This window comes from Dioscorea cayenensis, unplaced genomic scaffold, assembly GCF_009730915.1.
Source record: "Dioscorea cayenensis subsp. rotundata cultivar TDr96_F1 unplaced genomic scaffold, TDr96_F1_v2_PseudoChromosome.rev07_lg8_w22 25.fasta BLBR01001294.1, whole genome shotgun sequence".
Taxonomy (NCBI): Eukaryota; Viridiplantae; Streptophyta; class Magnoliopsida; order Dioscoreales; family Dioscoreaceae; genus Dioscorea; species Dioscorea cayenensis.
Genome location: NW_024087685.1, coordinates 18,145 through 35,246, shown reverse-complemented (window position 1 = coordinate 35,246; position 17,102 = coordinate 18,145). Strand labels below are relative to the sequence as shown.

The window sequence follows — 17,102 nt, the reverse complement described above, 5'->3', positions numbered from 1 at the left end:
TTGTACTTGTTAGGGTTGACCAACATCAAGGTAGGCAGTTTTTCCAACTGTTATTAGTTCAGGTTCTTTTGCCTTATTATACTTTTCTACAACCATGTTTTCATCTTTCTCCTTTTTTTCTTCAATGGCATCTCGAGGTAAAATTTCTATCGCTTGCTCATAACTCCTTTTGTTCTCGGTATTTGCCTTGAGAAGTTCTCTCCATTGATTCTCAATCTTTTGAAGAGATGCTTGGAAACCTTCAATTGTGGCATTAATCAAGTTAAATTTAGCATTTGTTTGCAACATAAATTTCACCAACACCTCCTTAGTACTGAATTTCATTTGTCGTGGTTGCTCACACTGAACAATTGTAGGATAATTGTACCACCATTGTTGATACGGGAGGTCTTGTAGCAATCTTTGTCGAGGTTGTTCCCATTTTTGTCCATGATGATATGCTGAAATATCTAGGTGCCCTCCCCAACATGGATTGTATACATTATTGAATTGATTTCATGGTCAAAATTTGCTAATTTTTGCATCAAGTGCATAAATTTTAGCTGTCAAAATAGCATTTCAATAATCCATGCCCCTAAACAAACAAACACAACTAAAAACACTTAGGAATTAAAGAAAACAAAATAAAGGAAAAACATATATATATATATATATATATATATATATATATATATATATACAAATGAGGAAAAAATTAAGAAAAGAAAAGAAAGAAAATAGAGAAAGAATGATAAATGTCTATAGTAGTGAGCTAGGAGTTTTCTAGTATTCTTGGATCTCCCTAGTAACATTGCAAAAACCTTAATGGTCATGGCTCGTGTCGTCAAAGAATGACTACACCGCTCTCCGACCGCAAGTGCAAAAGCTAACAAGTAATAAACCTCGTGATAAGTGCTTGAGTAGACATATTTTTATATATGTTTTACATGTATTGAGCATCATTTTTACCATGGTTTATGTCTCATTTTGTGTATTTGGTGTTCTTTTATGCATATAGGTTGTGAATACCTTGAAGAGTAAAAAGGAAGCAAAGATAGGCTATAAAGACATAATGTTGGGAGCTCTTGTTCAATTCAAGGACCAAGACACGAGAGGAGTTCATAAACATGGAGATGTGTGCCAACTTCCAAGAAGATTCAAGTCAATTCACTAGTTGGAAGGGCACAAAGCCAGCCACATCTTCATGTTCCTTCTCTTTGTGAAGATTGCAAGACCTCTCAAAGATATGTCGATGAAGAAAAGTTTTATAGCCTACCACATGGACGTGTGCCCGGACATGTGGCCTCAAGACCTCTCAAATTACTATTCATGCGCCCGCATGGAAATTCCTGCAGCCCACGCGGCCACGTGGAAAATCCACACAGGCTCGTGAGGGCACGTGACAGGCGCGGTTTTGGGCTTTAAATAGGCTGTTTGCCCTATTCTGAAGAGACTTTTGGTGAGGGTTTTGGCAAGCACTTTGAAGTCAAGGCGGCTAGGGTTTTAGAGGAGGCCTTTGGCAATATTGGGGGGCGTCCATCACCAACTTTGATCGATCTTCTCTCCGTCATAGCATAGTGGGAGCCTTCGGCGACCTAGCTTCAGAGAAGGATCCTTCAAGACGTTGGGCGACCCATCAAGGCCATTATCACGAATTTAAGGGGGTTTTACTTCATCGTTTTCATTTCTTTTCATTGTAATAATCATTCTTTTGTAACTTGCTCCATGGAGGGCTAAACCTTAGTAGGTATTTGGGCATGTGAACCCTAGGATCTATGTTTTTATAATGATTTGCTTTATGTTTCTATTAAATTCGAGTTGATTTGAGTTTTAATCTTGTATTCCCATTGCTTGCTTGTTTAATTAATCCTTGTGGTTGATTGGATTCGCATGATTTGTTACTTTGATGTGAGAGAAGTCTCCATTAGAGTTAGAACTTCAAGGTTAAAGAGGGTTGAGAGGGTGAGTCATGAGATAGTGGAGTGTCCCATTTCCCTTCAAATTGAGTGTTTCCTATCTCCGTATTCCCTAAACTCTATGCAACCATATTTCATGTGAGACGTAAGATTGAGAGATTTCTCCGTCGGGACCTTGTAGGGGGTTAGAGATCCTTCTCCGGGAATTAGGGTTGGATCTATCTTTAGGAATCGGTTTCACTCTTAGGTGTCCCTATAGCGTATTGCGGTCATATGGGGTGTGAGGTGTTGAGATTGAGTGATTTCTCCGCCGAGACCTTGTAGGGGACTAGTACCGGTGGCTTGGAGGGAAGGGCCGGTTGTTCTTGGATTACCTCGACTCATTAGACTCGGTTTAGAAGCATTTAGTGAATCATGAGCTTTCATGTTAGATCCTAGGGGGAGCATTGTCCGGGTACCTCATCTTTATTGATTGAGATCTCCTTTATTTGTTTTTTTGCTCGTCTGCTTGCTTATTAATTCTCTTGCAATTAGTTCATTTCATCACATCTATTGATTTCAACTAGATAACTAAGAAGTGGTTAATACTAATACTTCCGTTCCCTGTGGATTCGACTACCCACTCACCGGGGTAGTTATTACTTCGACACCCGTGCACTTGCAGCTTACACGCATATTCGGACGTGTCACCTCGCATGCGTGAACACGAGAGGATCATATTCCCTAGGGTCCCAAAAAGTACTATTAGTTTCTCTTCGATAATTCTATCTAGTCTACCAAGCAAAAGTGATTCTTTAAATGCAAGAAAAAAATATAATAGATACCACGTGAACTAAAAACATATGTAAACAAAGAGGATAAATAAGGCCACGTGCATGGATCCCCTTGGGAGAAAAACAAGCATGGATGAATTTGAGAATTAAAATATGATGTTGGTTTAGGCATTAGTTAGCTAGACACTAAATTTGACTACCGCGGAACCTCCGTAGTGTAGCCCTAATCCCATATAGGTTTTTCAATCCGGAAGGTACTTCTACAATGTCATTGGGTGTAAAGAGTCTTGGCTAGGGTAACCCTAATGCCCACGGGGGGCTACCGACACCTTGAGCCTCTAGTGCACCGATACATTGAATCCTTCTTTAATCTTTGTGTGATCTAATACATGAAAGTATCCGACTCTATAAGCATCATTCAACAATCAAAACCTATAGAATTCATCCATTGTAGGTTGAACATGAAAACAATAGATTGATACCAAAGAAAAACATGCCAACAATCAATAGAGAATTAAAGTGTCATCTATACAAGTTTCCTCTCAAGCTTCATCGGTACCCAGTGGCCTTTGGAGTTCAGTTCGACATTGGAGAAAACAAGAAATACAAATCGATAATGTAAAAGTTCATTACAAACTCCTTATCTGTCGACTAACATTAGTGATGAGAACTCTCTAGATTTGCGCTGTCGAGCTCTTTGATGTTCTACTTGAGTTCTACCCTCTTCTTCCTTCGATTCTTGCTTGAATCAACCTTCTCGAATGAGTTTTGGCATTTAGATGTGTGGAGTCATGTGGCAGTCAAGCTCCTTTCCAAAAACCCTAAGTTTGTCTTTTATACTTTCCTAGTTGTGCAGGCAAGCATGCAGCCGCATGGAGGCCGCGCGGTACTTGAATTGGGGTTCAAAATCCCAAAGTGGGTGTGTGGATGTTGTATGGCAGCATGAGTGCCACACGAGCCTCTGCTTAGGGTGTGTGGCTACACAAGCAGCCGCACAGCCTGTAGCCTAGGCCTTGCGACAGCACGGAGGCCATACTATAAATAGCTATAGTACTCTTATCTTTGAATTTACCTCCTTCTCGCCCGGTGCTTGGGGCACGCGTGAGTTTCAAATATAAATGATTTGTTCTTTAAAACACTTAAAAAATAATTCTCCAAGTTGTAAATGATATTCTGATGTTGTGAAATAAAATTATTGCAAAAAGCATGTAAATGGCCATCAATGTTGTGAAAAATGCATGAAAGAATACAAAAGATATCAATGAAATATAGTGTATTTATATGCTTATCATGATTCTTTGGAGACTTGGGGGCTAGTCATTGGACCATTCAGTACTTATTTTGAGTGGATTCCTTCCATGAATTTTCATTGTTTTCATTCATTATTTTGTATGACATTATATTGCCCCATGAGGAACTAAACCCCTTTGAGTACTTGGGCATGTGAACCTTGGGATTTATTTTTTGTATGATTTAACTTTTGCTTTCCTTAATTTGAGATTTATGTTGGAATTTAACTTGTGTTTTGATGTCATGCAATTTATATAAGCGAGAGCTTGATTGTGCGTTCTAATCACACTAGTGACGTATCGAGAGACCCATTAGAGTAGATTTACCAAGGTTGGAGAAGGTTGAGAGGGTGAGCTTTGAGGTAAAAGAGTGGCCCCTTTCCCTTTTAATTTGATTATCCATACCTCCATATTCCACTGAGCGTTATGTAATCATATGAAACCTACTGATGAGAGAAGTCACTGTCGGGGTTTGTGTGGGATTAGGGATCAATTGCCTTGAGAAAGAGATTGATCTAATATAAGAAATCGTGTTAATTACTTTGGGATCCCTGGAGCTCCAAGTAGTCATATGTGGTTTAGGTGAAAAGAGAGATCATCGCTAGAATCCCGTAAAGGACTAGTCATTAGTTGCTTTGAGAAATAGACCAGTGAGTTTAAGGGTACCCACGATTCAACTTAATTCGATTAGAAGGAATTAGTTAAATCTCACAAATCATGGAAATCCTAGGGGAAACGTTGCCTGAGTACCTAATTCGTATTGATTGCACCATTTCTACTATTGCCTTATTGTTTGCCTTGTCCCCAAATTTGTTTACTTGCTTAATTTCACACCACACTATTTGATCGTGGTTAGATAACAAAGAAGCAATAAATATTAGTACTCTCGTTCACTGTGAATTCGACTACTTGACCTTAGGGTACATTATACTACTTTAGTGACCCGTGCACTTGCAATACACGCAAGGGGTGTATCATGTTTTTAACACCGTTACAGGGGAACAGGAAAGTATTCTCGCTTATATGGTATATGAAATTAATGGAGGGACCAATATGTAAAATATTGCATTGGGATCTCACATAGGAGTATCTTTAATTTTTGGATTAAATTGCAATTTGTTGATGGGCATGATTGTGATTATTAAAATTAATAAGGACTAATTTGCTAAAAATGTAAATGATCCGATATAAAATTATGGGTTTTAACTAACAATTATTTCTATTGAAAGATAGCTACAAGAAAACCCTAATATTCTCAGTATTTGCTTGAAGCAAAAGAAGCCATCACTTCTTTTTAATCAATGGTGAAAAGTTCAAGAGCATTGTGTGTGTGTTGGAGGATTTTGTACTTGTGAAACCTCTATGAAGTAACTTTGATCTATCACATATATTCATGTGTTCATATGATCAATCCTCGATAGTTAATCAATTGTTGATTAAATATGAATTAATAATAATTGCTAATCCTAATAAAATTAGAGTGATTTTTTTCCAAAACATTGTAAGACAGTTTATAGGGTCTTATGATATTTAAAATGAACACTAGGCAAAGGATTATTATTCAAGAAGAATGATGACAGAAGATGGCAAAACTCTATATAGATGCAAATTAAGCAAATTCTTTAATTGACAAAAGGTCTACTTTATGTTATTAGTCAAACGTTTGGGATAATCTACTAACTTGGAGAAGCAAGAAGAAAATTAGTTTATTGATCTTATCGTTTAAGAGTATGTGGTGGTTGTGCCAGTAATTTATCATATCATTATGCCTTATGGGGCTTCTCGACTTTAAGGCCACCTGATGACCTGGTGGTCTCAAATCTACATATATATGGTAGTAGACAAGAGTGCCCCCGCTTACCTTTTCCTTAAGCTAGGCCTTCAACTTCTCAGGTTTAGATGAGATTAAAGGCCAAAAACTCTAGATCATCTTGCTTTTAGGTCTTTTTTTTTTTGGGTGGGGGTGGGTAGGGGGGAAGAGGAGCGGGGCGAACCCACTAGAGACCCCATAGACGTGCACAAGTCTCGGTGGAACAAGTGGGGACGGGGCCGCGCTCACGTGGGCGCTGGAACCACCCGTACACAACTACTATTTATAACTCCCAGAAATGTGCCCTCAGCCGAGAATTGAACTCTCACCGCTCGGTGAGAGTTCTATCGGCGACCCGTGTACCAATAAACCCGAAGGTCGTTTGTATATTTTTGAAGATCTTGAGCTTTTGGCTTTGGAGGATATCTAGAACATCTTGCTTATGGTTAAAATCCAAAGTTTGATGCGTTGGATTTTTAAAACCTAGTGTAATAGAATGAGTTTTGATGAAATTTTGTCTTATTCCTAGATCAAGTGTAGCAAGATGAAATTGATGCTCAAGTTACACTCTAAGGGTCTCGTGATGGTGAGCGTAACCCTTCACCGCCACTGGTCAATCACTCAGATCTGTGGCCTCAACAAATGATTTTGCATTGCTTTTGTTAACTTTATCTTGAGAGCATGTGCTAGTTTTGGACTTATGGTTATTTGTTAACTTCATCTTAAGATCCAGCTTAAATTTTATGGAGAAATCCATCTTTTATTCCTCAGACTTAACTTCCTAAGATTTGGTTTATCTTTTTATTCTTTTTGCCACCACTTATCTCTCTTGCTCAAACTTCTTGCCTTGGTTTGTTATGAAAGACTGAAATATAGGTTACTATTGTCAAGTTCATGTTATAGGTGTCTTTTCATTTGTTTTGTGGCAACTTGTTAAAACTTTTATTCTTATGTTATATCTCAGTGTTGGTATAACTCAAGTCCGGTGAGATTGCTTTGCAGTTATTAAGAGATAGAGATGCAAATGGGGCAAGGAATCCCCGTTTTCCGCAGGGACATGCCACGACGGGACGGGGATTCCCCGAAATAACCCCCCGTGGAGCGGAGAATGGGTGAAAAATCCGTCCCCGCCTCGTGGGGCAGGGGCAGGGAGGGCATTCCCCGCCCGCGGGGATCCCCACCCCGCTCCCCATGGGGATCCCCGTGGGGATTCCGTGATATTTTAATAAGATATATATTGAAAAATAACTCATATTATTTATCTATTTTTTAAAAAAAATCAATATAAATATAAAGATTATAAGGACCAAATATTTGGGTTTCAAAATAACATATTTTTAATATTTATTAATAAGGTTTTAGACTTTTAGTAATACTAGTATTACTCCCATGTGATGCGAATGTAATTATATGAAAATTTTTTTAGAAAATTTTAATAAATTTTTTTTATTTTCTATAAAAAATTAAGATAAAATTAAGTTGAAAATAAAAATAAGCTATTTATCAATCTCAAAAATATAACATTTTTAAAAAATTAATTTTATTATATAATATGAGATAAAATAATAAAAATTAGTTTAAAACAATATAATTTAGTGTTATGTTATAAATATTTTAATATTATTAAAATAATATTGGTAAAATTTTTTTGAGAAATTGATAAGTGTCAAATAGGTCTTCTACTTTAATATATATATATATATATATATATATTGATACATAGTATTATTAGAATTTTATGTAATAAAAAAAATTGTCGGGGGATGGGGATCCCCGCGGGAAATTTGGAGGCGGGGAATCCCCACCATGTGGAAAGCAGGGATGGGGACGGGGATCCCATTCCCCGCCCCGCCCCGCCCCACTTGCATCCTCAGTAAGAGATCGATTTTGTGGAGTGAAGGTACACGTCTAATAGCTGTAAGCACAAACTGTGGGTAGTCTCCATGCCCGCGTGTGCACAGGCCCTATAGTTCGCAGCAGAGGCGTATGCACGCCCATGCCTCCCTAGCTGCTAGCAGCTCCTCTTGCCAAAAAAGAAAATGAAGTGGGTGGCACTTGTATGTCAGATTAGCAAGTAACACCAATTGAGCTTTTGAGTTGACCTAAAACTCCCTTCTTTTGAGTATTGTACTTAAAATATCTACCCATTAGTTCTCACTTGCCACATCAATCAAAGCGAAACTCATGATGCACAACTTCAAACCAAATTTGTGTCAAATAAGACTTGCATGACTGATAAAGAAAGCCTCACGCCTCGCTATGTTGAGAACAGCCACAAGAATGCTCTAATCCCCTGAGATGTGGATTTGGGAATTCAATGCCAGAAGTATCTTCTTCCTTGGACCCTAAATAACCACAGAACAAATAATTAAAATGTTGCGGCAAAACTGATTAAGATTACTAAGGAGGAAAATCACACATCTTATGCTACAGAAAATCAGAAACATAAGAATGGTGAAATATAGTAGCTAAATGTGCTTCACAATCTCTACAGAGATGTGACATCAAAAGAAAACCTTTGCTTTAGCATCTAGAATGAACATAAAGCTGCATGCAAGTCCTAGAGGTTTTAATTTTGGTATGTTTACAAGCTAAGTGTAGAAGCCAACTAATGCATGGCCAAATTTTACAAACTTAAACCATGCACTAAACTTCAATATGATTGAAATACTGAATTTATTTCCTAAGAGAGGATGCATTGGGCAATATTGCTAATGAAACTTAAACAGTGGAGATGACTAATTGCACAATTGACTCTGTTTGAGGATAATGGTTTAAAATAGAACTGGAAAAAACTACAGCTAAAACCATGCACTGAACTTCAGTATGACTGCAATATAATTCATTTCATAACAAAGGCTGGCCCGTGCAACATTGTCCAAGAAAATTAAAAGGTAAAAGACCAATTACCATGGTTAACATTGTCTGACAATCAACAATGGTTTAATATAGAAGCTACGGAACCAGCTATAGGCAAACTCAATGGAAATTCAATCCAAAAGAAAAAAACTTCATGAATGCTATCTAAAGAAAAAAGCACTTTCAAGGGCCTAATAAAAATCAAAGAGTTGGAAGCTTACCATAGGAATCCCCAAGGCCTTTAAATCATTGTCAGTCATATGCTTAAGTGCCATCATGTCGACCTGCACTTGAATAATTTACAAATGAAAAAAATAATGCCCTTATACACAAGGAAGGCTGTCAAGAAGCAAATGTCATAAATATGAACCTCCTCTGCCATGAATGTAATCAAATATTTCTCCAGGCCCAGTGACTGCAGCAAGCTCTCAATAGATGAATTAGACTGCATAGTTCAACAAGGAGAATATGGATAATGAAATGAACCACAAAAGCAAAGCTATAAAATGGAGACTACGCTATCTGATAGATTTCCAAAATCAGATTGCAAAGAAGAAAACAAATTAGCATGGTCATGAACATAATGGCATTAGTCAAATGCAAGCAAAATGAGGTGCAAGATGACCAGTCCAGTTAGAGAAACCCTGCAAACCAAACAGAATTTGCCTGGCTTTGCATGTGCAGAATTAAACAGACAGGACCAATCCATAATTACAATACTAGCTCATTAAACTTATACTCACAGATTTAACAGACAGGAATTATGCAATAAATTTAGACATTTATACTTTGGATAACTTTTAATTAGATAAACAATGCATGAATGGGTGCCAAATGATATATGTGAACCCACAATACATAACTAAGCACTATCATAACCAAGTGAATATACCAAGGGCAGGTAAAAATCGAACTGAATCTCAAAGAATATTAAGGCAAACAAATGATAGAACAGATGCAGCTGATACAGCAGAACTATATATATATATAATTGTAAATTTACCTTTTGGAGGGACCTTTCTATAGTGTCAGTCAGGCTTGACACCTTTTTCATTTCTGGGACTGGCTCTTCAGTAGAGGGTGCACCTTTTACAACAGATGTAATTTTCTCATTTACAGGCTTAGCTTTGGATTGATCAGATTTAGGCTGAGGATGTGGAAGAGTTGATAGCTTTCGGCCAAGATCCCAGATTCCTGAGTCTTTTCCAAGTTGTTTGATTTTCTGTATACTTGTCTTTTGAAGCTTCACTCGGAGATCACTGGGACCAACTAAGGGATCTGAACATACAATTCAAATGACAGAAACAAGAAAAATCATAAAAGGGATACATAAAGAATATGTCTGTCAACTTGGAATTTTTGAAATTTCATATTTTCAATTTATACAAGAAATTTGTGGTTCTACTCCATCTTCATAAAGGTCATGCTGCCCTTTGTTTTCTTCAACTTGCCATTTCCTGAACAACTGAGATTAATTAAGTGAATAAAAGAGGGAAAACAGAACTGTATATGTAAACCATAGACCAGCAAATAATTTGGTAATGTTCTAGAATGATCAGAAATCATAAAAATCAGAGAAACCATTAATCATATGTAAAGTCACATTAATCCCAAAAGTAAAGCCGAAAAAAATTTGTAATTTATAAATCTCTCCAGTAGTCAAAATAATAGTTTGATAGTAGTTCTGTTTTCCTTGGACATGTCATACAAAGAACGACGCATAGCAAATGAACATTATTAACTAAAGAAAAAAAAACGGTCAAAACAGTTGGCACAGACAAAATTTATTTTCTCCTCAAATATGTAGTGATAAGTTGAAGATACATGTTTGAATCATCTGCCCCATGTAAGGACAGGTGTAGTGCCAACATTGCCTCCTACTGAACATTTTGAAAAAAATACTGCCAACAGATGGGGATTCCCTATAAATTTAAAAAATTATATATCCAATTAAAGTACAAAATACTTTTGAGTAATGCTATATTTACATAATAGGTTTCACGAATAACTTTCTTATATGACGTGGATGCCTAGTTGGCATCCACATCATTCCTTCTCCACCAAAACCTAAACCCTAAAATTCTAAAACCTATATAACCCTAAACATAAACCTTCGGAGGAAGAGGACAAAGAGGAACCTTTTTTTTTCGTTTTACTCTTCTTTTTTCCTTTTTTTTAGGGAGTGAGAGAAAAAGAATGATGTGGATGTCGACTTTAAGTTCCTCTTTTTTCATTGTTGCACCCACATCATTTAAGAAGCCTATTACACAAATATATCATCATTCACATACTTTTTTAATATAATCTCAGTAATTTGACCTAATAAACTAAATAATTCACAAATACTACTACGTCCCAAATAATTGTTCTGAATGATTAATAAAACCTCATCCTAACTAAATTAGAATCCAATTAAGTAATTTTATATGTATTATGTTTATTAAATTTTTTTGAAAAATGTTTAAATATTATTACCATTAAAAATGCAACTGCACCTCATGGTGGTAGTTCTAAATTCCCTTTTTGTGGTCCCTCAAGAGACTGCGGTCGAGGAGAGCAATCTTTTCCCATATGCCTCATCAACTTCATTCATTTATAACAACATTATCATCTTGGTTCTTTTGATAATAGACTTGCACAAGCTTACCCACAATACCAAATATGCAACAAAAAGGATATACAGATTTAAAATGTAGTAGTCAATGCGCAACAAAAAGGATATACAGATGTAAGATGAAGTAGTCAATGTGATAGACCATATCAACCTTCTCCATCATCTACCCAAAATGCTAGCTGCTGAAATTGCTTATTCTTCTTATTCTGGTGATGCTTAATGGTATCCTGATTTTGGTGCTTCTCATCACATGCCTGACAATTCTCATATGGTTCATGATCTATAGTCAGTATGATCAACAATATCAATCTTTGCCATCAGCTACTAAAAATTTTGCTTAAGTTGCTTATCCATTTTTTCTGGAGATGCTCAATGGTAGCTTGATCCTAGTTCACCAGCAATCCTAATATGCATCTCATGATCTTATATATTAGCTCTGCTTCTCTTAATTCTAAAATTAGACTTTGTGAGGTTGCTCATGTTGTAAATTTTTATTTTTTTTTCAAATTTACATATGATCACAATCTCAATTGAATTCTTCTCTCCTAGTCTTTGCGTAAACAATTGTCTTAGGCCAAGTACTTCATTAAGGCTGGATTGAAGATGTCCTCTACATTCTGGATTGCCCATCATCTCTAGTTGTCTTCTACAATTTTATGCGCATTCCAAGGCTTGATCACCGCCGTAGGTGTCTCGGTCATACATATCTTCTTCTTGATTAGTAAGGCTCCAGTATTTGGCCCTTTGGCAATGCCATGCATCCATAAGCAACACACTCTTCGTATGTCTTACCAAGATGGCAACATTATTTTCCCTACTTTTGTGTTCCTTTAAAATAAATTTCATTAATCCTTTGTGGAAAAACTAAATGACTCTTTCAAATTTTTCATTCATACTCCTGTCGTGAAATAAACAACTGAATTATGCATAACTTCCTATTATTGATTGCCTTGGATGTTAGTCTCATTATAAAAGAGTCAACACATCTAAATATACCAATGTGCATCAATTTCCACAGCCACCTCCTGTTGTGGAGCTCACATCCACCCCTACTATATCCTTATCCCAACGAAATTCTTATCCATTACTAGCTCCTACAAGATCTTTCCCAATCTTCCCCACCCACTATATCTCCTATCATGTCATCACTCAATTAATATCTCTTTTCCATCTACCTTATCTCCAACCCAATTACTGCAAATCATCCATTCTCATCTCTCACCAAATTACCACATTCATATCATTCATCTCCTCGTCGCATACAAATCATTCATCCCACCAGTCCACCCATTATTCTGACAAATCACATGCCAAGGCTCCTCATTAAGGGTGTTCACGGGTCTAGTTGGTTCAATTTCAGGTGCAATTTTAACCAAAAACAAGCTAATCAGGTTAAATTTTTCTAACTCAAACCAAACTGAAAACTTGATAGAAAATCAGAACTCAACCCATTGGGACTTGGTCGTTAGAGCCAGGTTTCTTTGTGGTTGAGGTAGCGTTGATTTTTTATAATAATAAAAAAATACTTTATCCATGCTAAAAGCAAAAATTAAGAGAGCTGGTCTTCATGTATTTTATTTTAACAAAGATCATGAGTAAACCTGATTAGAAACTATTTATGATTAGAATTTTTCTTTTTCTTTTGTTTCTTTTTTTTTTTCAGGTTGGTCCATTAGTTCTATCAGGTTGGTTGAACACCCACATCATTCATTACTCATCATCACGTTGTCTCTTTTTTTCCCATCTGCTATTCTAGATCACCACTCCACAGTTGACCTTTCCTCAACTCTGCCAAACCAACTTGATTTCCGTTCAACATCTACCCTTAATTTGCCTAACAGCACTTCATACAACAATTCCAATTCAACTCATCCAATGGTCCAAGCCCATTTCAACACAATGTATGGTGGATCGAAGCAAATCTAAGAATGACAGTACTCGTCTTGCTGACACTACTCTTTATTGCATCGTAGTTCATGCAGTCCAGTACCTTACTTTAACCAAACCCAACATTCAATATTCATTCTTTGAATAAGGCCTGCCAGGTTCTTGATGAACATCAGATAAGCATCAAGTGAATTCTTAAATGTATCAAAGGTAATTTACCATGGCATCACCATTACTCCAGTTTCCTTTTTTGATAGCATGGCATATTCAACACAGAAGCAGAGTATTAAGCACTTGCCATAATTGCATTTAAGGCATTTGTGCTTTGCAATCTCTTTGTAAACTTTATATCCTATTGTCTAATCTTAACAGACCAATCTCATTCTACATAGGTGTAAAGAACACATTAAGGTCAACTACCATTTCGTCCGGAAACATATCACCTTGAGTTAAATATCTTCCTGTAGCTGTTGAAATTGCAGATATCTCTTGCAAAGGTCTTCCTTTCCTGCCACATGACCGATTTATACTCAAACTCCCCATAAATACTCACCCTGGTTTCACCATTGCTGTGTTTGACTACAATGTTCAAGCACTAAATTTCCATGCCAAATAATCTTAAATATCCAATAACATTGTGTAAAAGGCCTTACATACATCTATGAAAATATGACGGTGCAGTGGGTTTATCCCAACTTCTACTAACTACTTGAACAACTTAAAATATATTTAATTAGCCTTGCATATCCAGCTGGTGTGTAGTAAAATTCATCCTTACTGTCTAACCAGACTACTACTACCAAATTTTAAGGAATTTGATCAAATTCAGTTACATCATAGTTTTCTAATTTGGTGTACCATGAGAGGAAATCCAATGCTTTACATGATACAAGTAATACGTTAAAAGAGGATTATAATTACCCATGTAAAAAGAGGTGAGGTTATCCTTACCTCTTCTGGTGACCAGTAGATCATAACCCCAAATTATTTCAATATTGTTTTTAATTAATGACTTTTTCCATACCATAGGATCAAGCCTAATTAATGAACATCAAATAAAGGTCTATATGCAAATAGACTTGCAATACAATCACACTACCCTAAAATTTTTAAACTTCTAAATTGTTGCCATACATTTCAAAATACTACCCTAAATAACAAGCAGGCACTAATTCAAAGAAGGATGAACCAATCCTGAACTCAAGATACACCTGTTTTTAAAGTATGAAAGCAATAAAAAAATTAATAATGAGAACATGAAGCCCTTTCTAAAGTTCAAATTTCTTATCCTTCCATTAACCAGTACCGCTAGTGTATTGACATCAGCCAAAAACACAAAAAACTTCAACCATTAGATAGGTAGTCCAGTGGATTGACAAGTCAGAATATGTTGATCCAGTGAGGCTTTTAAAGATGATCATAAATACTTAAAGGTAAGACATAATAAACACCATGAACAAAACCATTCTTACAAATCATAAATAGAAATTAGCAGTTATAAATCTTAAAACCTACCATACAAGGACATTTTTACCATTTACAATGTGAGCCAAACTAAACATCAGTTCAAGTTCTCCATATTCAACTAATTGATAAAACTTCAATATTTTCCCACAAGCCAAGAAATTGAACCCTTAAAATTTCATAACATTTTCACAAAAGGAAAAAAAATAGATTGATCTGAGCCAATTCCAGTTATCCTATCCACTGGAATAGTAGCTAAAATGATAAGTTTGCATTTGAGTATGTACAACTCAAATGCAGAACTAACAAACAAGACAAGCGCTGATTGAATATCTGAATCATAGAGAACACCAAATATAAACAAAAATCCAAGCAAACAAGATCTCCACATTCTTAGCTACACAAAATTCGCAAACATAATTTCACTATAAAATGAAGGCTTCAAATTCCTACTCTCAAATCGTACATACAAAAGAGAATTAAAATAATAAAAAAAAAACCTAGAAAATTGTATCTCAGAACAATCAAGAGAGGGGAAACTGAACCTTTTCCCGTTGAAAGAATGGGTCCGGCGAAGATAGTTGCCGACGTCGCCATGGAGACGGTCCCTAATGGATCCCTTAGTTCCCACGGCAAGCCGATCTGCGTACATCTCCCAGCAGACAGTGTAGACACGAAAAAAAAAATGGTCTACCGTGACGGGGGGTGATTTTGAGGAATTGTACGGAAGAGGCATTTGTATTAAAACTTCAATGGTGTCTTTTTATTTTAAAGCAGCATGGTAGGGATGAAAACGGAGGGGGCTGGATAGAAAGCCGCCTTCGTCCCGATCTCCTATTACTCCCAAAGTGGAGAAATAGTTTCACAATAGGAAGTAATCACTTTCTATTAAATGTTTTAAAAATTTATTGGTCATTGTGATGTCTCTCTAGCAAAATATTGTAGGTGATTAATAAAGAAGCCCTCTTTGTCCCGGTCTCTTATTACTCCCCCAAGTGGAGAAATAGTTTCACAATAGGAAGTAATCACTTTCCATTAGACGTTTTAGAAATTTATTGTCATTGTGATGTCTCTCAAGCAAAGTATTGTAGGTGACTAATAAGGAAGGATTGATTTTTTGCAACAGATTGTGTCCTATTTTCAAGGAAAAAAATACGTATGTTTGTGTTTTTCGAATTTTAGATCTCTGGCTCTTACTCAAATCAAATTCTTAGCTCTCACTCACAAAGTGTGTCTGCATTTTTAGGTTCTTATCACTATCATTCAAACTGTGTATGTGTGAATATATGCATGCAAAATTAAATTAGATGAGAATTTATTTAATCAATCTCTTTTTTATTTTTTTTTAAAGTTGATCTAGTAAAAACTTGTTTATTTAAAAATTCACTATGTTGGAGAAAGAACTAATGTAATATGAACTCAGATAAGAAAGGGGACAAGGCATTTTAGGTCACAAAAGTACATGAGTGTGTGTATCTGCAATTTACAAGGTAGCTTCATCAACTTGGAGTTCCACACATTCCACCTACTTTCTTATCATATCCTGATAATGCATGACACCATAAATATAACTGTTGTTGTATTTCGCTTAGGGTCAATGGCATCAACGTCATCATATCTCATATGGAGTTAATAGGGCTCATGGCGGTGAAGTATAGTAATCTTAATATGGTGTCTTGTATTATTAAGATATGGGCCAAAAGCAGGTGGAATACTACGGAATTCCAGGTTGATGAAGCCATCTTTTTATTCATACTCCAAAATGATTACAAGGCGTCTCTTTATGTAAGGAGAGATATATATTCTAAAACCATAGGCGCCCATAGTTTTATGAAACCACTTGATGTGATAAGTTTGTCACATCACCCCTACCTAAAGTAGGTTTTGACTTAATTACATAGTTTTGTGATTGTTTTACAAGGATCTAATAATAACTAGCACTATCTCGATCTCCAAAGTAATAATCTCTGGCCTAAGAGTTAATTTTCTTCATATGTAAAGTAGTGGGTGTCAGGGTCCTATGAAGATTGGGAAAATGTGAGTATGTAGGAAAATAAAGGTTAGCATAAGTATAGACTTTTATGATGTTTGCCTCCATTATGAGCTAGCTATTCTGATAAAAATGGTTGCACTTCTAATCTTTCGAGATCATGTCAACTCCATATATGTAATTGTTGTATTTTACTTGGGGTTAGTACGATGTCAATGTCATTGATAAACGCCTAAATGATATGTATTATTGATGTACTTGCGCGTATGATTTGGGTATTTTTATATGAATCGATGGCCGTTTTTGGTCTAAATTTGTTCCTTTCGTGTTACAGGTGCAAATGAAGCCTAAGGGAGCTCGACAACGGGATTTGAGAAGAAATCGACATCGTAAACACCATTTTAGAGCCTGGCACTAGAGCAACACTATAGCAGCACTGAAGCACGAAGACATGAAGAAAGCGCTAAATCTCGAGTTTCATGCGGGCAACCATTTTAGAAGACCGCATACAATTTTACTAT

The 17,102-nt window shown here is 36.2% G+C and overlaps 1 protein-coding gene across 1 annotated transcript; it reads right to left on the bottom strand.

The window, feature by feature from the left end:
* Nucleotides 1-7,864: 7,864 nt before the first annotated feature.
* On the bottom strand, nucleotides 7,865-15,449 carry LOC120256126 (ankyrin repeat and SAM domain-containing protein 6-like). Its single transcript, XM_039263899.1, has 6 exons — nucleotides 15,137-15,449; nucleotides 10,013-10,083; nucleotides 9,630-9,904; nucleotides 8,997-9,071; nucleotides 8,848-8,910; nucleotides 7,865-8,112 (listed from the first exon to the last, which is right to left on the bottom strand). The coding sequence occupies exons 1-6, from the start codon at nucleotides 15,325-15,327 to the stop codon at nucleotides 8,053-8,055; spliced, it is 735 nt and encodes a 244-aa protein (XP_039119833.1). The 5' UTR covers nucleotides 15,328-15,449; the 3' UTR covers nucleotides 7,865-8,052.
* Between the last annotated feature and the right edge of the window lie 1,653 nt (nucleotides 15,450-17,102).

Coding starts and splice junctions, on each gene's coding strand:
- LOC120256126 (XM_039263899.1), bottom strand. CDS start 15,327: ATGCCTCTTCCGTACAATTCCTCAAAATCACCCCCCGTCACGGTAGAC. Junction 9,905..10,012: donor AGTAGAACCACAAATTTCTT/GTATAAATTGAA, acceptor TTGTATGTTCAG/ATCCCTTAGTTGGTCCCAGT. Junction 9,072..9,629: donor TAGAAAGGTCCCTCCAAAAG/GTAAATTTACAA, acceptor TGAACTATGCAG/TCTAATTCATCTATTGAGAG.